General features: G+C 41.9%; 1 protein-coding gene and 1 long non-coding RNA gene across 10 annotated transcripts; one reads left to right on the forward strand and one right to left on the reverse strand.

The window, feature by feature from the left end:
* Window positions 1-699: 699 nt before the first annotated feature.
* ikzf1 (IKAROS family zinc finger 1 (Ikaros)) lies at window positions 700-18332 on the reverse strand. Of its 9 annotated transcripts, none has more exons than XM_068725919.1 (8): window positions 17862-18332; window positions 13206-13259; window positions 12925-13035; window positions 6668-6937; window positions 5009-5176; window positions 3554-3679; window positions 2891-3022; window positions 700-2349 (listed from the first exon to the last, which is right to left on the reverse strand). In XM_068725919.1, exons 1-8 carry the CDS (start codon window positions 18193-18195, stop codon window positions 1640-1642), a joined length of 1905 nt encoding a protein of 634 aa, XP_068582020.1. In that variant the 5' UTR covers window positions 18196-18332; the 3' UTR covers window positions 700-1639. The 9 variants fall into 9 exon arrangements, with proteins under 9 accessions (XP_068582020.1, XP_068582010.1, XP_068582047.1 ...); XM_068725909.1 differs by having other exon boundaries at window positions 2891-3025; XM_068725946.1 differs by lacking the exon at window positions 6668-6937.
* Window positions 16992-19263, forward strand: LOC137884254 (uncharacterized). Its single transcript, XR_011104717.1, has 2 exons — window positions 16992-17095; window positions 18402-19263. It is a non-coding gene; the product is annotated as an uncharacterized lncRNA (long non-coding RNA).
* The last annotated feature ends 1 nt before the right edge of the window (window position 19264 follows it).

The raw sequence follows: 19264 nt of genomic DNA on the forward strand, positions 1-19264 counted from the left end.
TGTGTGTGTGTGTGTGTGTGTGTGTGTCTGCTGCTTATGCTACAATGTACTCCCTTGATGTCACAATTTTAACACGAGGGTCTCTGTGTGGACAAATGCCCCTGTGATGTTTCAGCCTTCTGTTTGGCATCCTTGGTGAATTCATATGAGGGAATGTTTTTCGTGAAAAAGAATATGTGAGCGTATGGTTTAGAACTACAACCACACTGAAGAAAAGATCGATATTTGACGGAAATTAGCTCTTTTATGCAACATCAAAATACTTTGAAACCACTCATGGTAATCGTATGTGGAGAGGTGTTTATTTATTCTCCTCTCACAGTAGATGTTCTCAGTGTTTGTGTGTTGTGTACACAAATGCCAGTCATGCCCTCTTTCTTGGCTCTTCCTTGACAGGCAGGAGAGAGCAGCATCTTGAATGACATCTAAACTTAATTATTTCAGAAGGTTCGAGAGTGAGAAATGAAATCTCCATATTTTTTAAGAAGGTAAAAACTTTTCATTAACTCCAGGAATGATTTTCAGTTTAACGTGGACATTTTGACAGCTGGTTAATAGTAATAAAAATATCCATATGAATTTATAGAGATGACCCCTGCAGGTAGCTGCAGGTCTGTTAGCAGTGGACCTTTAGTCATTAAAACTAAACTTCCTCCTTATTACTACACTCATCCACAGTAACACACAACACTAGCCCGCTCTTTGTGCATATATAAAATATCCTTTATTGATATTTTGCAAGCATAAAGCTCCTTCAAACCTCAAATGGCTCGTTTTCTTTCTGAGTGAAACGATTCTTAGCCATCAGGTGCCAAAACAAAAGTCCAGGATAACATTTTCTTCTGATAAAATTCAAAATAAAACCCAGCAGCGGTCCTGTTTTCACCTCAAACACATTTAGTACAGTTGGACAGAAAGAGATGCAGCTTTTATTAACTACTCTACAAACAAACATCGATCACTGTAATAAATACAAAAACAGACAGGCGTGTAAATGTGATATAAATAATATGTAGGTTGTTACAAATACAAGAACAGGTTGAAACTTTGAAAGGGACGTGTGGGGTTATCTACACTGATTGTTTTTATTGATTGTATTTCATTTTCTAAAATGGTTTTTACTGCACTGGAAACAACTGCAGAACATTTCGGACACTTCAATATACAGATTTGTAAATGTGAGGATGGTAATCGTTTCTATACTAAATCTAGAAAAAAAGTTGCTGCATGGTTTTCCAAAAGAAAAGACATATTTTATACATGTGGCAAACTGTAAATACATCATTTAACCCTCTGTAGGATTGTGGCTCAGTAACTCTGCTGTGTTATCTTCACTGAACATCATTTTGTTTAAAAAAAAAAAAAAGACTACTCTTCCATTTGAACATAGCATTTGAAAGGGGAAATAAAAGTCTTGATTTTATAGTTGTACATGAATCTGTGTTCCACAAACATGCATACTTTGTATAAAAAAACACAACTTTCAGACATCAACAGTGTATTTTACATCTTGTATTTCTTATGCATGTATATCAGCTGCATGTCTGCATGACTGAGTGTGTGTGTGTGTGTGTGTGTGTGTGTGCACACACACACCTGTTTGTCTGTGTGGAGGTGTGTGTTGTCTGGTGGACGGGGCTCAGTAGCGATGCTCCCCCCGCGTCATGTGCGAGGAGAACTCGTATCGGTCTTGACTCTGGTGACCACAGAGGTTGCACTCGAAGGGGTCTCTGAAGCCATGGCAGCCCATGTGAATGGTGTACATGACGTGGTCCAGGAAGAGAACGCGGCAGTGTTCGCACCGGTACACCCTCACCTGCACCCCGTCCGCCGTCACCACCTTGAAGCCCTCGGACGCCATCTCCATGCTGGGCCGGGTGGCCTCGTACTGCCTCTGCTGCTCCTCCTTCACCAGAGGGAGCATACCGTTCCTCACCCCCGAGGTGATGTGGTTGGTCAGGTAGATGAGGCCGGACGGCGCCCCACCGGAGCGATCCTCATTGTTGCTCTCGGTGTCCGTGGAGTCCTGGCCGCTGTGGCTGGGCGAGCCGTCCTTCTCGCTGGAGGCCGACTTGGAGTTGGAGAGGAGCAGCAGGTTCTCGGCCGCGCTGTCTTTGGCCGTCAGGCTGAGGCCCGTCCCCACGTGGCCCTCGGGCGCCGGCTTGTGCAGCGGGTACAAGGAGCTGAGGCCCACGTCAGAAGAGGAGGCCAGGGAGGTCTGGACCAGAGGCCGGAGCGACTCTGCCCCCAGGTAGCTGATGGCGCTGTTGATGGCCTGGTCGATGACGTGGGGCTGAATCATCTCACCTGCTCCTCCGTCGTAGGACAGGTCTGACAGACGTTTGTCGCCTGAGGGTTGGGAGAGAGACACAAGAGCAATGTGGAGGTTATACTTCACTGACACGCTTGAACTTTCACCTCCGTCCTGTGATTACACCACATTAATACCGAGCCTGCTCCTCTCTAGCTGAGTTAGACAACGACTCACTGTTTTTGTTTCTTCTGGTCTCATATTGGTATTTCTAGTCTCATACTGGCTTTTTTCCTGAGCCTCCTAACTTTCAGCTTTTTCTCTGTCTTTTATTATGAACATTATCATCATCTGAATGTAATATCAATATACATGATTAAACACCATTTCAACATTCAAACATAGGCTTTTCTAACAGTGTTCAAACAAGTTAAAGGCACAATTCCTGTTGAGGCTGAATTGTAAAAATATACTTTTTTTTCTGTCACACTGCATGCATTCTGCAAAGACAACGTAATAAACACAAAACACATTGCAGCTTCACCTATGCAGCTTTCACAGGCGCAGCGGTTACACAAATGTATCAGCAAAAGCAGCGATATTGTATATTACACAAAAGAAGCAGATTTCAGCCCTTACCCACAAACTTCTGTGGCATAGTGCTCTTACGCTTAGCTACATTATTAGCTAGTCTGTCTAGCACCAAGGCTCTGTCAGATCCCGTCTGGCTTAAGTCTTCCCTCTGCTCATTCTGGTTGCTTTCTTCCTTTACTACTGGAAAGCAAGACAGAAAAGTAGATTTCAGAGTCAAAGAGATTTGAATTTGTCCTGTTCAAAGTGATGAGCTAGTGCCTGACAACACACGGTGGTATTTTCTGGTCTGATGGTATAGTGTTCTCACAGAACACAGAGTCTAGACACACTTGGTCTATAAATAAAGTATTAGTTCATGCTCACAGATGAGGTATACGTGTTTTTCTAGGCTTAAGTGCAGAGGTTTACAGCACCCTGCACATGAAATATCTCAGTTCATTCAATATATGACTGCTGGGTAAACATGGATAAAAACAGAACTTTATCCTGACAACATGATTAAATTGACTAAATTATCCCTGCAATCATTTAACACAGCTGAAGAACTTCTGCATGATATATTCGAATGGAAATGACCTGACCTGTTGGAGCATTTAGTAACAGCTTCAAGGTGCACTGCTGCTGCATGCATAGCGCGTCCTGCACTCAGGGTAAAGTGGGCCCTCAGATTTGGGTGAAAGTGAAGTGTGCGTCTCGTGAGGCACCAACCTGTGTAGATGTTGTTCTGCAGCCCCATGCACTGGAGGTAGTTGTGACACCGCTCCTTGTGCTCCTCGAGAGAGCTGCGCTGCTTGTAACTCCGCCCACAGTACGCACACTTGTGGGGTTTTCCAACTGCAGAGAGAAAAACCCACATTAGATCAGTGAACAAGGCAGTGCTATATTGTATGTCATGGTTGATGATATTACCTTTATATATATTTTGGTTTCGTAACACAATAGAGATTCAGCCTAAGCTATTCTGCTGTTCTAACTGGCCTTTTGGTGGCTCTTTCCCTGGAAAAATACAGGAACTGATTTTACACTTCCAGTTTGACGGGAAAAAATGGAAGAAGACAAACTGGGTATTTAGCGTGAAGAGTGGTAAGACAAAGAAAAGAGTACCGCCTACAAAGGGTTCATAGAGAGAAAACCCAATGAAAAAGGACCTGGCAGTACCGCCCACACTGTTTGATTGACAGGTGATCTTTGTAGCTACCACTGAGGTCATGTCCTCTGTGTTTTTTGGGGGGAATTTGGGAGGCAACTTGGGGGAGTTTACATTTTACAAATAAAAACGTACTCATAGTGGGTATTTTATGAGCTGTCGAGTGTATATTTAAAAAAATGATGGCAACAAAATAAATAAATAAGGTATTTCCCCATCAGAAGTTTATTCCTGGTCTTGTGGAGAAGGCTTTTAAACTAGATAATAATAGAGCCAAGGTTGTGGAATAAAATCTATTGAAATTGTAAATGAATTTTGAAAAAAGGGAGCAATGACCTCAGTATTTCTAAAAGTCTGGCTACGGCCCTTGTTTATTTTTGGTGTTCAGTCAATCCCAAAGTCCTGCTGCTTCAAAGTAAAAACTTACAAGAGCACCAAATGTGTATTAATCCATGGCTGAACGTGGTCCCCAACAAATACACTATTTACTGCAGTTTGAGCAATGTTTGCCAAAAACTACTGTGCCCTGCTGATTTTAGGAAATTGCTCAGCCTTTTTGAGAAATGACATTATATTCATTGTGACCTGTTTTAAAGCCTTTGGTAAGAATGAATGGTCTTGGAGCTGAGTGTCACAAACCTAGTAGAAAGTACTGACAGACGCTGTTGGTTTTAAGCCTTTCACGGTAATCAAAGACAGCAAATTAAATTGATTTAAGTTGAAACTGCTGTGCAAGAATCATTTTGCAGTTCACTGTTCTGCTGAGCTATTCAGAGCGGGCTTTGTAAGTGTGCTGTTTACACCCAAATATTTCATTAGCACATACTTCTGCAAAGCATTTGCAGAAAAAAAAGAAAAAAAAAGTGACACCATATCTACACCCTGTCAACTTCCCCTTACATAGCACTAATCTCTCACCGTATGCACTGCGAAACAGGACATGCCTTTTGTAAAGGCAGTCCAGGAGTTACCACGAGTGCATACATTTTCAGTGAGGGTGACCTTTGCTTACTCACCCGAGTGGGTGCGCAAATGGCCGGTGAGGGCGTCCCTCCTGCGACAGGCGTAGCTGCACAGGTGACACTTGAAGGGTTTCTCCCCCGAATGGAGCTTAATGTGACGCAGCAGGTTGCCCTTCTGGGTGAAAGAGGCACCGCACTGACTGCACTGGAACGGACGTTCTCCTGAGGACAACAACACAACAGATGCACACTATTGTAAAGAGGCAGCTCAAAACACAATGCGTAGGTTTTACTGGCACTCACTTTTATATATGTTTTTATTTTATATTCTTGATTTTTAATGTTTGTCTTCATTGCACCACTCTCCCTGACCTCTCTGTGTTCGATCCCTCCACTGACAACGACAAAAGCACAACGTCTCTGTCTTTTAACGCGTGGATGAAGGAGCGCGCTGCAGGAAATGTGGGGTCGCTGCACTACAAGCACGCCGAGCGCCAGAACAAGCCGGATGACGGAGCGTCTCCGGGGCAGAGAGCGCTCCAGCAGCCTGAGAGAGGGTTTCACAGCAGAGTGACACTCCATCTCTCCGTGCTCCCCCTGCCCCACCGGCTTCTGCCGCTCTGATCGAACAAGAGCCTTTCAGACTCAGCCTGCCAGTTCCGTAATGCACCATTGCCTAGGTCAATTTGATCTGAAAATCTCATTTTTTCCTCTTCTTCGTCTCTAAAATAAGAGCGGCACATCACAATGCAAATTCAGCCTCATTTGAATAAAGCGAAGGAAACACTTTGTGTTGAGAGCCAGTCTTCCTGATCAGCGCTTCTGGAATAAACCAATATCCAGCCTCTCCGAGTGTTGTGGCATTCTGTGAGAACGTTTTAATATGGCTTTTTTTTTCTTTTTTTCTCAAAGGCCCCCCATAAAATAAGAGTCACCAGTGAAGCAGCAAAAATATATAAAAAAGGAAATTCATTAAAAATGCATTTCAGGAGCAAAGACTCACCACAGAGTATTTTCTATTTAAATAGGAGGCACTTCATTATATCTTTTATTGTACTTTCTTTTGCATTTACATTAGTCTAGTGTTCCTTTCTTCCATTTTGAGTTTCATTAGTTTCTAAAGCTTGACAGCTAAGTGCCTTTTTCAAAAATGTTCCCCACCACTGGTTTGGCTTCATTACAATAGAATATCAATTTTGAAATTTGAAAAAACTTTTAATAGCCAGATAATTGTCACTTCATAGAGATTCCATTTAATTGCCGCAGATATATCCTGTTTCTCAACTGAGGGCATGTTTTTTCGGACCAAGTTCTTCTCTGCTACTTTATCGCTGTAATAATTTGATAAGTTACTGTTGCTTGTTATGTGGTAGTTCAGAGTCATTTAGATGAACAATAATGAATGCTAATGGTATGCTCAAAGTCTATTTCACGCACGATAGGAAGGCTGACATGCATACAGCCAAACGACTGAGTATAAGGGTGACTGCAAACATAAGAACAGGCTCTAAAGTTTATTTATGCATAATGATACTGCTGGTGTTAGTAGGGGACAACCAATCTAAGCTTCATTTATGCCATTTAAAGTCAGAAGAAATGCTCTACACATGTGCGGGAGCCACGGCAGACACCTTTCTACCCCTCATCCATCCTCTCATACTGACAGTGAACATGGGTGTAAAGGAAGGGCAAGAAGTATTGCAGGTGGCTTACCAGTGTGGCTTCGCTTGTGCACCATCAACACATTGGGGCCAATGCAAACTATCCCACAGATATCGCACTTGAGCTTCCCGTTGGGCAGCCGGATACCGCCGGCCGAGGAGAAGGCCTTGGCTTCGAGGCTCGGCTGTGAGCCGTTCACCTTGGCCCCCGAGGCATCGATCACGCGCAAGTCTTCCGCGCACTCTTCCTCCTCCACGCCATTCATGTCACAGGCCAGCCCATTCTCCTCATCACTGCGAGCCTCAACTTTAATGTTACAGGCTGGAAAAGAGGGCAAGGGGGGGCCACGGTTTAGAATACGAGCATGATTCTTTCATGATGTTATGTACTAAAGATGGGCAATTATCAGTGTGATATTGATACTGTGACATGAGAATAGATAGAGCTGCTTATTGTAACATTGTGGTGTAGCCTTGGAGTTGCGTTTGCCTGGCCTGAAAGGTTTCATAATAGGAAAGTGAAACGATTTTGTGAACATGAATGTCTGTCTTCACTGAAAGAATTGATGTTTCTGATAAATGTTTGGTCGTTATATCGACTTTATCTCACTGATTATTTCTAAAAATGCAAGAGAACTATTTCATTTTGTTTGGTATGACTTGGTTTGTTCATTCTAAGTAAAAACATAGTTTAAGTATGCCATTAATATTGTTCTTCTTAATCTTTAATTCTTTTTGTCTTTATTTTGTACTTTTCTTTCCCAACTTCTTATTTATATATTTATAATATATATATTTATTTTTCAGATTGTCATAGATAAATTATTCCTCGTCTCATGTTTTGTATTTTATTTTGGTGAGATGCTTCCTTAAAGCTCTCTTCTTTTTTTTCACATTATGTGTGACATTTTTTTACTTGTTCAAATAAATTACATACTTTCTCATTTTATAAAGACTAAATTGACGAACTCAAACTGTGTTTCTTGCAGCCATGAAACTGAACTTTAATAGGACCTGGCTTTATTGTAGCCAATGTGTTTCTGTTCATCCCCTCGCTCCTCTGTCGTGATAGACTCTGTGTTTAACGGCACTGCAACTGCACTATAATATAACTAGGGCAACAACGGCTTTGCAAGGAAAAACCTCCTTTAGTGCACAATGCAACATTTTCATGTTTACCAGGATGCTGCATCAAAAGCTTCCCCTTTTACTTTAGACATTTTTGTGAATAAAGCCGGTGAAAAATCAACAATCTTCAGATAAGATCAACCTGCTCATCTAAACCGTAGACCATACTGCCTATTTATTTCCCTGCAGCATAGCTGCATAGGGATACACAGGTGGATAGCGTGCTTACTGTTTGAGGATGTCAGTGATGAAGAAACACACAGATCATCTAGCACCATCACACTTTGGTAAAACAAATGACAGCAAGATAAACAGGAAACAGAGACACAGGAAGCAGTGTGAAACTAGGGACGACGGCGGTAACTATCAGAGCAAGAGAGTGCGATGTGCACACGCAGGCACACACAAGACAAACTCACATTCGGCCATTTCACTATTTAGACGGGTTTTAATCCTCCTAATGCAAGCCTTTCAGAGTACAGAAACTAAATGCTGCATGATTGATGAATGCCAACTATAATTTATACTAAACCATAATCTCTACTAAATGTGTGGTGTTCCCAAAGTGATCACAAAAGAGAAGTGTCCTCTGTGCCGAACTACCTGCTCCTTCTTTTCCCACCACAGAGCAGTTAAGAGAACTGACAGATCTTGCAAGTCCCACAGCTACACAGCTTGTGGTTTGCATGTCACGGTGGCAGCCTGATTTCCCCATGCCTCTACCTCTGTTTGTACAAGTGAAGAGGAAGAAGTGGAAATCATGAAATATAGGAATCCATGGAAAAGGGGAAGCTTCAGAAAGAGGGCCAGCCTAACTGAAATACCAAGAATTATGGAGAAGTGACAGAAAGGGAAGCACGGGAAAGGAATTGTTAAACAGCCTGTAACTGAAACCTGGTTGTTGTTGCTTTTTTTCCTTTTGTAGGAGTTTTGTTTTCAACGTGAGCACATAAATCGCCTAGTGTACAGAATGTCAGATAGGATGAGATGGAGCACACTAACAGAGTAGGATCATGAGATGTTTATGATCGCTTTTCCGAATCAAAGTAGCATAATCCCATCGTCCATCTCCACGCATTTTTTCAACAACAATCTGCTCATCTGTTAAAATTCTGTGGACAAACTCTTGCGTCTTGTTGCTGAGCAGATGAGATAAGAGAGACACCAGCCGTGCACGCATAGAAAACGAAAGGCTTCACTGTTTGTAAAAACAAAATGGTGCTTATGTTCTACTAAAGTGCAAAAGCTGATGATGAGTTTCGGTATTATCCATTACATCTTTCTTTTTTTAATATATCCAGCATTTATCCATTACTTTTCTCTATTTATCAATTACTTTCAACTATATAACCTTTTATCCACAACATTAACTATTTTGAGCTCTTCTAACGTTAGCTATTTTACCCATGTATTCATTACTGTTAGCTAACTATTTTAAATGTGTATCCATTACTCTAAGCTAACTCAGACTATTTTAACCTTTTAGCTAACATCATTTCTCTATTTATCCATTACTTTCAACTATTTAACCTTTTATCCATATCATAACTATTTTATCAACGTATCCATTACTGTTAGCTAACGTTAACTATTCAAACAGTTTATCCATTACTGTTAGCTAACGTTAACTATTCAAACAGTTTCTTTGTTACTGTTAGCTAACGTTAACTATTCAAACAGTTTATCCATTACTGTTAGCTAACGTTAACTATTCAAACAGTTTATCCATTACTGTTAGCTAACGTTAACTATTCAAACAGTTTCTTTGTTACTGTTAGCTAACGTTAACTATTCAAACAGTTTATCCATTACTGTTAGCTAACGTTAACTATTCAAACAGTTTCTTTATTACTGTTAGCTAACTGTTTCTCCTTTTCTACACTACTACTACTACTACATTACACACACTCTCAACAAGTGGTGTTCCCGTGACTCAATATGAGATTTTTTTTTTTTTTTTTAAATTGAAATTGTAATTTCTATCTTAATTTTTGTATTACTCCTCCATGCAACAACAGAAGTACTCCCCCGAAAACACACCTGGTTGGGAAACACTCACTTAAGACACGTTTGATTACAACCTGCACTAAGCAGCCGGAGTCATGTCTTTCGGAGACTTTACTTTGCACGTTACAAATAATAGGTATGAGATATGAATATCTCACTTGAACCACTACCGGGTTTCAGTCAGGCATAAGCACTTCACGTAAGGAGGAGGGATTTTCTTTCGGGCAAGTGTTCAGGTTTGTCCCATTTGCATATCACAGAGCTCGAAAGCAAAACTCTACAAGTGGCTACACCACTTCAACACTCTTAATTGAATTTATGGTTTTAGCCACATAACCTCTGGTTGCCACAGTTTTCTGGGTAACTAAAATACGTTACTAATGTCAACAGGGAGTTGTAAAATGATGTACCAATAAAAAGGCTGAATGGAACTATTGCTCAGTATTGGCAGGAGATAATTTAAAAACAATGAAACATGTAATAAAAATATAAAAAGGTGTATACTGTAGGCTACATAAGAAAAGAATTGTGTTTCTTCACATTTATTTCAGAATTCTTTGAACGATGAACTTTAAAAAACCTTTGTGTTTCTCTGTGGTTGTCAGGTTTTCAGCCAGCTAAAGCAGCCAGAAGGGAACTATGAACGCTGGGCTGCCCCCCCCCCCCCCCCCCCCCCCCCCCCCCCCTCCACACTTCTCATGGATATGGGGAAGTTGTGACTGAATTGGGAATAGGAAGAAGGCTTTTTACTTTTTATCTTGTTTGTCACGGTCACACATCCTGATTTGCTCGTTTTGGGAAGCAAGGGTCAGACAAACAAAAAAGGTCGCAATATAATAGTTATAACCTGATGTGAATCTAATCCTCATGTTACAGATGAAGGGGTAGAATGCATCAATGACAAATACTGAGAGAAGTGACTTACTAATATATATCTAAAAAAAGCTATTGTACTAGTGTAAAAGACGGATTTTTGTATAATAAGAAATAATTGGAAGATTGGAAGCCATTTAGCAAGTGCGTTAGTTCTGCAGTGTGGAAACACAGGGAGCCTGCTGGAGGTTCCTGTTACTGACTTGTGCTGCTCTCACTGCCTGAAAATAACCCTGTGTGCAAAAGAGTGGGACCACATGTGTTAAACCACGCCAGTAACACTCTCAATGCCAAAAACAGCCTGCTTTTCCCCTCACACTTTTTTTTTTTCTGAAACTCGCCTCCACGTTTTTGGGAACTAGACAGTTCAGTCTCCCTCTTAGTCTCATGTCTCTGAAATAGCAAAGGCTATTATCTGAATCACCGAAAGTGAAAGAAAAATCATTTCACTAGGATGTCGAGAAGGCCATCGTACCGCCTTTACTGCCTTTAACCAAACATGCTTCCATTAAAATTTTCATTTGAAGCAACAGAAGACAATTAAATGAATTTAGTTTGCATTTTTGTGACAATTTACTGAACACACTGATATGGGCAACAAAAACCTTGCAGCGTTGTGAATGCGCAGTGACAGTGACGATCCCATGCTGTGAAGACTTATTCGTAACAGGAAACAACCTGGGTTTTGAGGTTTTGAGCTTTCGATACTATGAGGTCCGTGTCCCACATATAGTTCCCCTGCTTTTTTACTTTTTTCACGACAAAGAACTGAGCAGCACATGATCCTGGGTGATAATTATAACTCATTCTGCCTTTTATCACAGAGGCAGCCATGCATAGATGTACCAGATACTTGCACTTCCCTTCTTTCTCTCTGCCCCTATATAGACACACGTACACACACACGCAAAGTGATCGCACTCTTATAGGGAATGAACAGAAACTCACATGTAGTACATAAAGTCATACACGCCACAGACAGCTGTGCCCTCTCAACATGTACACAGTCGTATAAAACATGGCTCTACAAAAGCTCCCTAACTCGATTTAACGTGTTGATTGTTGCCATCGCAGCACTTGTTCAGAACCGATTTCTGAGCTCTGAGCTCAACAGTTGTAAAGTCAAACAGAGAGCCTTTGTGAGTAAGCGTGTGTGTGTGTGTGTGTGTGTGTGTGTGTGTGTGTGTGTGTGTGTGTGTGCAGGTGTGTGACCTATGTGGTGTAGTGATGCACTGATCTCTCTGAGCTCGGCCCTCTTCCTGAACTCTTTATCTCCAGGAGTGTTGAAACTGTATGATGGCAAGTTCTTCTTAGGAAACTCTTGCACATCCTATTTCAGTTGAACTGAGTTGCACCTCTTCAGGCACATTTCACATCTCAAACTTGTCCAAGTCTTTACGTTCCTGTCTTCCATATCTCCTTTCTTTGTGATTGGTGACGATTTAATAAATCAAATAAATGAATGACAATGGCCCTCATGTGAATTCACCTCATCTGAGTGCATCTTCAAAGTGGTGACGTTCCCTATCATTTTGGACATTCAGTGAACGTATCAAAATGTTTATAATTTCATAAATATACAACAACTTAGAAACATTACCTGTATTATTTAAGCTATGAAAACTGAATTTTATGTCTGATTCATCTTGCTGTCATGTAAAACTGATTAGCTTTTAATGACCAATAATGATTCCCCCTGATTTTTCACAAACCACCCATGTTAGGGGACTTGAGATAAATATACGGCGCCTCGATGTGAATCCCCCTAGCATGCTTCATCCTTATTTTCACCATGATATTCCCTGGCTTGATGTTCACAAACTCAAATCAAGGCCACATTAGCTATTCCTTAAGATTCAGCTTATTAATGACATGCCATGGATCAAAGGGATCTTTTTTTTTTCCTTTTACCTTTTCTGCCAATGACCTAAATGTGTCTCTTTGCAGCTTTAAATTAATTTTTCCAAGGGATTTGGAACGGCAAATATCTCCCACTGGATGTGTATGGGATTAGGTTGTAAAAACATTTTAATGCCTTTTTTATGAATATATATGTAATGCTTTTGATACTGACATTACTTTCATTTAACCATTTTACACTGATTTGGATGCTTTGGGAGTGAACACATTACTGTTGGGAAAGGCACTGCGGTGGGTTTGACTCGTTTTGATTGCTGCTTCATGGATACACTCAATTTAACGTAGCAATCACGCACTTGGATTACTTCATTCTTAATTCGCACAAGCATCAGTGATGTTCTGGGTGGCTGTGGGTGCGTTTGGTGAGACGTTGCCTCATACCTTTGTCCCCTCTGTTGTTCAGCTGGTGGGTGGAGCTGGCTGACAGGTCCTCGGGGACGGCCATCGGTTCCTCTGCCTCCTCGGATGTGTCGTTGGGGGGGCTGTCCCGGCCTGGGGAGACACACACCAGCAAACACGCATCACTCACCACACGGCCCCACGACGTGTCTCATTCAGGAGATGCAAAATTACCTCCGGGCGCTGTAAGAGCCTGTTTGTTGGGCCTATTGTGTCTACTTTCTGCACTCTACAGCTCAATCATGCAGTGGGTAGTCTTTTACCTGGCATCTGGGCCATTTCCTGGGCCTCCTCCGTCTCCATGCGGTGCAAGTACTCTAATGGGAGAGAGATGGAGATGTAGATGTGTGTGAGTTTAATCAAGTGCAGGCGGAGAAAACAACATTATAAAAAGCCAGAGTGGAGTAAAGGGTGTACTTCTCGGCGTGACTTTGTCACCTCAGTGAGATCACTCGTCACCGCCGCAGACACACCACTGTCCCCCACATTACATTACAAAGAATCACAGACATTTTCATTACAAGTCTGACAGAGAGACTGAGCTCGGAGAGTGGCTAGGCTCCAGCTGACGGGGCCCGCTGGTAGCGGCGGGTCGCTGGGAACAGGCTTTCAGACCACATTTGTTATTTATTGTTAATTTCCTGCCACGTAATCATCCAAAAATGCAAACTGACTGCCGCAAAATTAAGCAGAAAATTAACTGGCCCCGGGTCACGAGGATGCGGGTGTTTGCCGCTCACAGCTGATCGGCGCTCGTGTTCTCTCTAATTTACTGAGCATGCATCGCTGAGCCCGTGGCCTGGGCACAGACGCATGCGAGCCACAATCAGAAACAAAGAGCGGGGAGGACAGAGAGGGAGAGTAATAGAGAGGAGAGGGGGACAGAAGAGCAGCGAGATAGTTATAGAGGCAGAGATGTAGACAGCAATGGGAGGGCAAGAGGTCAGGAGAGCGAACCCAACAGGAAGGCGCGGAGAAAAGAAAAGAGACAGAAAAGCAGGCCGAAGGACAGAGAAGTTCTCTTTATTTATGAATTTTTTTTTTTTTTTTTTTTAGAAGCAATCCTCCGGCCAGGGCTGAATATCTGAGGAGTCACCAGTGCTCGTGGCCCCATTAATAATGGATGGCCCTCAAGCCTGCAGCAGATGGGCCCGACAGCCTCAGCCCCAGCTCCGCCACTTCAAGAAGCCCTTGGTGGGGCCGCTGCCCAGTCCAAGCAGCCTCACAGGGAGAAGTGAAGCTCCCGAAAATAGCGAAACAAGCCCAAGGGAGAAGGGGAACCTAGGCCTTCCTGTTTTACTGACAGATGGCTCCACACATTTGGAACAAATAGTGGGAAGCGACCGGGCCGCTCTGTCGCAACGCACAACATTCTGCGGAGTCAAGTCAGGAGCTCGGCGGCATGCAGACGCCCAGGATGCAAGTGTGAGGAGGGGGGCAAAGGTCACTGGTGCAGAAGATTTGTTCAGCACAACACCGGGGTGGTGCGTGTTACTGTGCTGAGCTTTGCCTCTGCAGCGCGCTTCTTCAGCATCTGGAGTTTGGAGGTCGGGGGCAGAGGGCGGGTATATTCTCATGTGCCATTTTTTTTTTTTCTGGGCAGATGGCGCGAAGGGGAAACACGGATGTGTCAGCGGGGGGGCTTCAGCAGAAATAAAAAAGAGAGTTCCTACGTTCAGCCAAAACCCACTTGCGTAGGCATGTGGAAAGTAAGGTGCACGGAGAATATTCAGGAAGTTGCTATTTTGTGATTCTCTTTTCATGCTGTTTTTATATTCTACGTGTTACCAACATTTTATTTGTACTATTTTAAAAACTTATCCCATTTAGGTTTTAGTTGTGATTTAGAATTTTAACTCATCAAAGTTTAAAGTCCTACTTTGATGACATTTTTATTTTTTAAAAGACCATCTACTGTGTACCTTAAATATTTTCATCCAACTTAACAGTCATGACTTTTTTGTCATTTATTTAATCAAATCAAACAGAAATTATGAAAATAGCAGGATTTTCACACCTTATTGCTCATGTCCTGGTTGTTGTTGGGGGATGTGTGTGTGTGTGTGTGTGTGTGTGTGTGTGTGTGTGTGTGTGTGTGTGTGTGTGTGTGTGTGTGTGTGTGTGTGTGTGTGTATGAACTGGGGACAGGTGGAATCTTTCAACCAGTGAAATGGAAGTCACAGAAAATACTTTTGACACAGCACAGGGGGACTGGAAAAGTTTTGGTCTGACTATATGTCAAGTGAGGAGAGGCAGGAAGAGGCTTGTGGGTTGACAGAATTCTCGGTCCTCCTCCTGTGTGTGTGTGTGTGTGTGTGTGTGTGTGTCTGTCTGTGTGTGCATGCGTGTGTTTGGTGGGGGGGGGGGGGGGTTAGAGGCGTCTGCTCATAGTGGGGTGCAAAAGCAACACCAGGGAGCAGGGTGGAGATGAGAAACAACAAAACCGTTAACAGATACTGAGGACCACACCAGCAAAGTTTGGATACCCAGGAGGAAGCTTAAGACACTGGTGTGTTTGTTTAAATGAGCGCACATGGTACACACTTAAAATGCACAGTCAACACTGGATCGCACAAAGCAACACTCAAGTACAGAAATAGAGGAAAAGACATTTTTGTGTTTCAGTTAGAATTGAAACAAGTTTTATGTCATGTTTTAAAAATAATCCCGAAATATATTTTTTTATTATAATCCAACATTACAGCGTAATTTGATAAAAAAAAATCTTTAACCTTTAATTGAATGATTAAACATTTAAAAAATAAATAAAAGTGTGATTTATGGCCCAGGAGGTTCATGTTAAATATTTGTTTCATGTTTCTGCTTATGACAATTAGACGTTTGGCTGAAATAAAACACGTATATAAGTATACATAATATTTTGACACTATATAAACTCAGTTTCCTCGCACATTAATGCTGACCTCACTCCGATTACATGCACAAACGGTACGAATCATAATTCTCTATTCTCACGCACAATAACTAAAAGTTTCCACTTCAGACAGTCACGAAACAGACCTACTGACGATTAATGAAAACATCTGAATTCATAATTTTCACACCCGTGCGTGGGTCGTATGAGTAGTAATGAAGCTGTGGCTGCTTTCTTATCAGCCATTAGGATTAGAGATTAGCCCACACTGCCAAGCAATGTGGTGCACGGTCACCTTTGTTCATATGCACATGGAGACTCTCATCGGTAATTCATGAAATGTATGGGTGTGAGTGGGTAGATAGTGTTAGCGGATGTGTTCTGGGAGCCCGCCGAGGGGGTGAGGGGAGACTAAAGGTGCGCTGAAGAGAAGTTTCCTTCATTTGCATCTGATACACTTCACTACTCTGCTATTCAGACAGTACAATCATTTTAATAACTGCCTGCCTTCCTCTGCCCCCCCCCCTCCTCCTACTTCTGTTTCTACTGACAAGAAAGATGATGTATCTGCAGACAGATTTGCAGCACTTTCCGCACTTCTCTTTCCAACTGAGATATGAAAAAGTCTTATGTGTGCAGGTACCGGGGTTCCTTTCTGAGTTTTTAATCTGTCTAAGATCTGAAACAAACGTATCTTTTCTACTAACTTTGCCGAGTGTTAGTTTCATGTTGGATATTTGCATTTAAGTGTGATTTGAGTGAATTATCAACTTCCCTTTAATGTGTCAAACTCATAGAAAAATGACATTTCACTTGAAAGCAAAATTCAAATGCGTTCATATTTGCTAAAAAAATAAATAAATCATATTACATCAAACAAAGATGCTCTCCTGCAGTTTAAGCTTTGAAAAGAAACTAATGGAAACTCATTGACTTGGTGCTTTACATCTGAGCAGCGCCACTTTAAAGATAAAATTATGAAGTTACATTAATTCTTAATTTGATCAAAAGCCAAAATATATATATATATATATATATATATGTATTTTTTTTTTGCAGATGCTCAACTTCGACAAGCAGGAACTTTTTTTGTAGGTGTTGAAAAGATGAAAACACTTTATTTCCTCAACAGTTTGCCTCTCGGTTTTTCTGTCTGGGCGTTGATGAACTACTTTCCACCTCACTGTAAAAAGTTTCATCAGTCCTGCCTACATGTGTGTGTTTTTTCTTCCCTTCACACAGACGTTTAACAACTAACTGAGACTGTGGTTCGAACAGGTGAATACAAAATTATCAGATGTATCGATTATTAATGTATACGAGCGCTAGAGTTTGCATAGTGATTTCCTGTTTAAGCAGCGCTAAAGTATTTTCACATTTACGGTTTCGGTTTTTGGCCCCGGACAAAAATTGCGTCTTAATCAAAAGTCGTTGTTTTTTCATCTAAAATGTGTATTTTAATATTTTATCAAACTTCAGACAGGCCTACAGAGGGATTATCTGAAGTTTACTGAGCGCGCACATCTGTTGCAACAGGTGCTGTGACAGAAGCGTAACAACCTATTAAACAGGTTAGAATTAAAGCGAAATGCCTCGATAATTAGTAGGATATCTTAGACATTACATTAGTGTTTTTAAATAAATCCAAGTGATTGTGAAATAATTTATCCATGTGTTCCCAAGAGAAAAAGAGACAGGAAAAAAAGGGGAACATTCCACTACTTCCGTTAAAAAGCTAACTATTTAGTAACGAACGACACGGAAAAGTGACAATAGTTTTCTGTATTTCCTAATTATAAGGTACTCTGCTTTGTTAATCCGCTACATGTCCTGACCGGCGGAGAATAACGCGCACCAAACGGGATCTGATGCTGCGGCGCACCTGCACCGAAACTATAAGGAGAGTCTTTTCTTTTCTCTTTTTTTTCTTCCAGTCAGGTGCCAAATGTTTCCTAAAACTCTTGAGAAGAAGTTTAATTTAAAGGTGTCGTTCGAGCCCCCGAGGTCGGCGTGGAGCTGAAAAGCGCGATGGAAGTCACTTTACCTGCTATTCCTTGAGTTTGCAGTATGAAGTTCTTCCAACTCTCCCCGGCTCCATGTGCAGAAGGTCGCAGCGCCGCAGCGGCCCCATGGAGCTGCGCCCTGAGTCCCTCCCCTCTCCACTGCACTTCCTCGTTCCAGCCCAACATGACTATGTCTCTGAGCTCGGCTGGGGCATTTTGCTCGCTTTTATCCACAGGCCGAGTCTGCGGCGGGGAGTCGAGCCGCCGAGCCCTTGGCACTTGCTTTGTGCCGTGCCAATAAAAGCTGACACCCAGTAGACCATTACTGGCAGCCATGCATGAGATGGGATGAGGCGCGCGAGGAGAGTGGACCATTCATTGTTTATTTATTTCATTCTCACCGAGGAAGCTGAGGGAGGGGGGGGGGAGGCTCTCCTTACTTGCATATTGGACAGCTCCCCTTCTGTCACCTGTTCTGGCAGTCCATGAAATTAACACAAGTGTTTCCTTTCCCATATAATGAGTTTCTTTCTCTTTCTCTCTTTAATGTTTCATCATTTGCCTTTGCTCTTTCTCTCCAGTTATGGCTGCCCTTGGAGTCAAAGCATTCGGTCTGTCCCGCCTCATCACATCAGAGAGTGTCCAGATGTCACAACCTGAGCACATTTTTTTTTCTTCAAACATTTCACTCTTTGTTACTTTCTGTTTTGACATGCAGAGTCACTGGCTCCGTCTCGTAGAAGTGGATTATGTTCACTGAAATGTGGTCTTCCCTCTGGTTTTGTGTGCAAACCAACGCTGAAGCCACTGGCTCTGCGAATCCAAAGCCATCGGGGACATTTCAGTTTTGGATGAGCCCCGTGTGACCCTCAACTTTGTAGACGTTTTGCTGCAAAAGTAAATCACCTAAATTCAAAACTGCTGGAAAATGACTTGAAACTGAGATCCACAACATTGAATGTAAATGAGTAAACCGTCACCACAGTCTAAGCCTTTACTGCATACAGCACCACTTCATCTCCCACCATTCTGCCATCATTCATGCTGATAGTATGAACATATAAGGCCAGGCCTTTAAAGATGTCTAATAACTACTTTTCAATTTTCTTATAATGGAAATCTAAATGTCCATCTCTTGCACAGTCGCGTAGCTAAAGCCACAGAGTGATGGGTGCCGATGTACTGCCTGAAATCATTAAAATAAATATAAATTGTCGATTAATATTGATGGGAATTCTAAATAAAAAATGAGTTGCACCTCTAAAATAACTCATTATTGTCTCACATTAATATCTGGCGATTTGGTTCTCTGCTGTAATTACTGTATTTCAAATTACTGATGCACTCAAAGCTTATACTATTGAGTTTTTCCCCTTTATGCTGAATAAATTGCACTAGTTTGTACTCAATTTCCCAGAATAAATTGTGGTTATACTCTGTGAAT

Source organism: Cebidichthys violaceus, unplaced genomic scaffold, assembly GCF_023349555.1.
Source record: "Cebidichthys violaceus isolate CVI_PGR_0920_01 unplaced genomic scaffold, fCebVio1.0.p SCAF_10, whole genome shotgun sequence".
NCBI lineage: Eukaryota > Metazoa > Chordata > Actinopteri > Perciformes > Stichaeidae > Cebidichthys > Cebidichthys violaceus.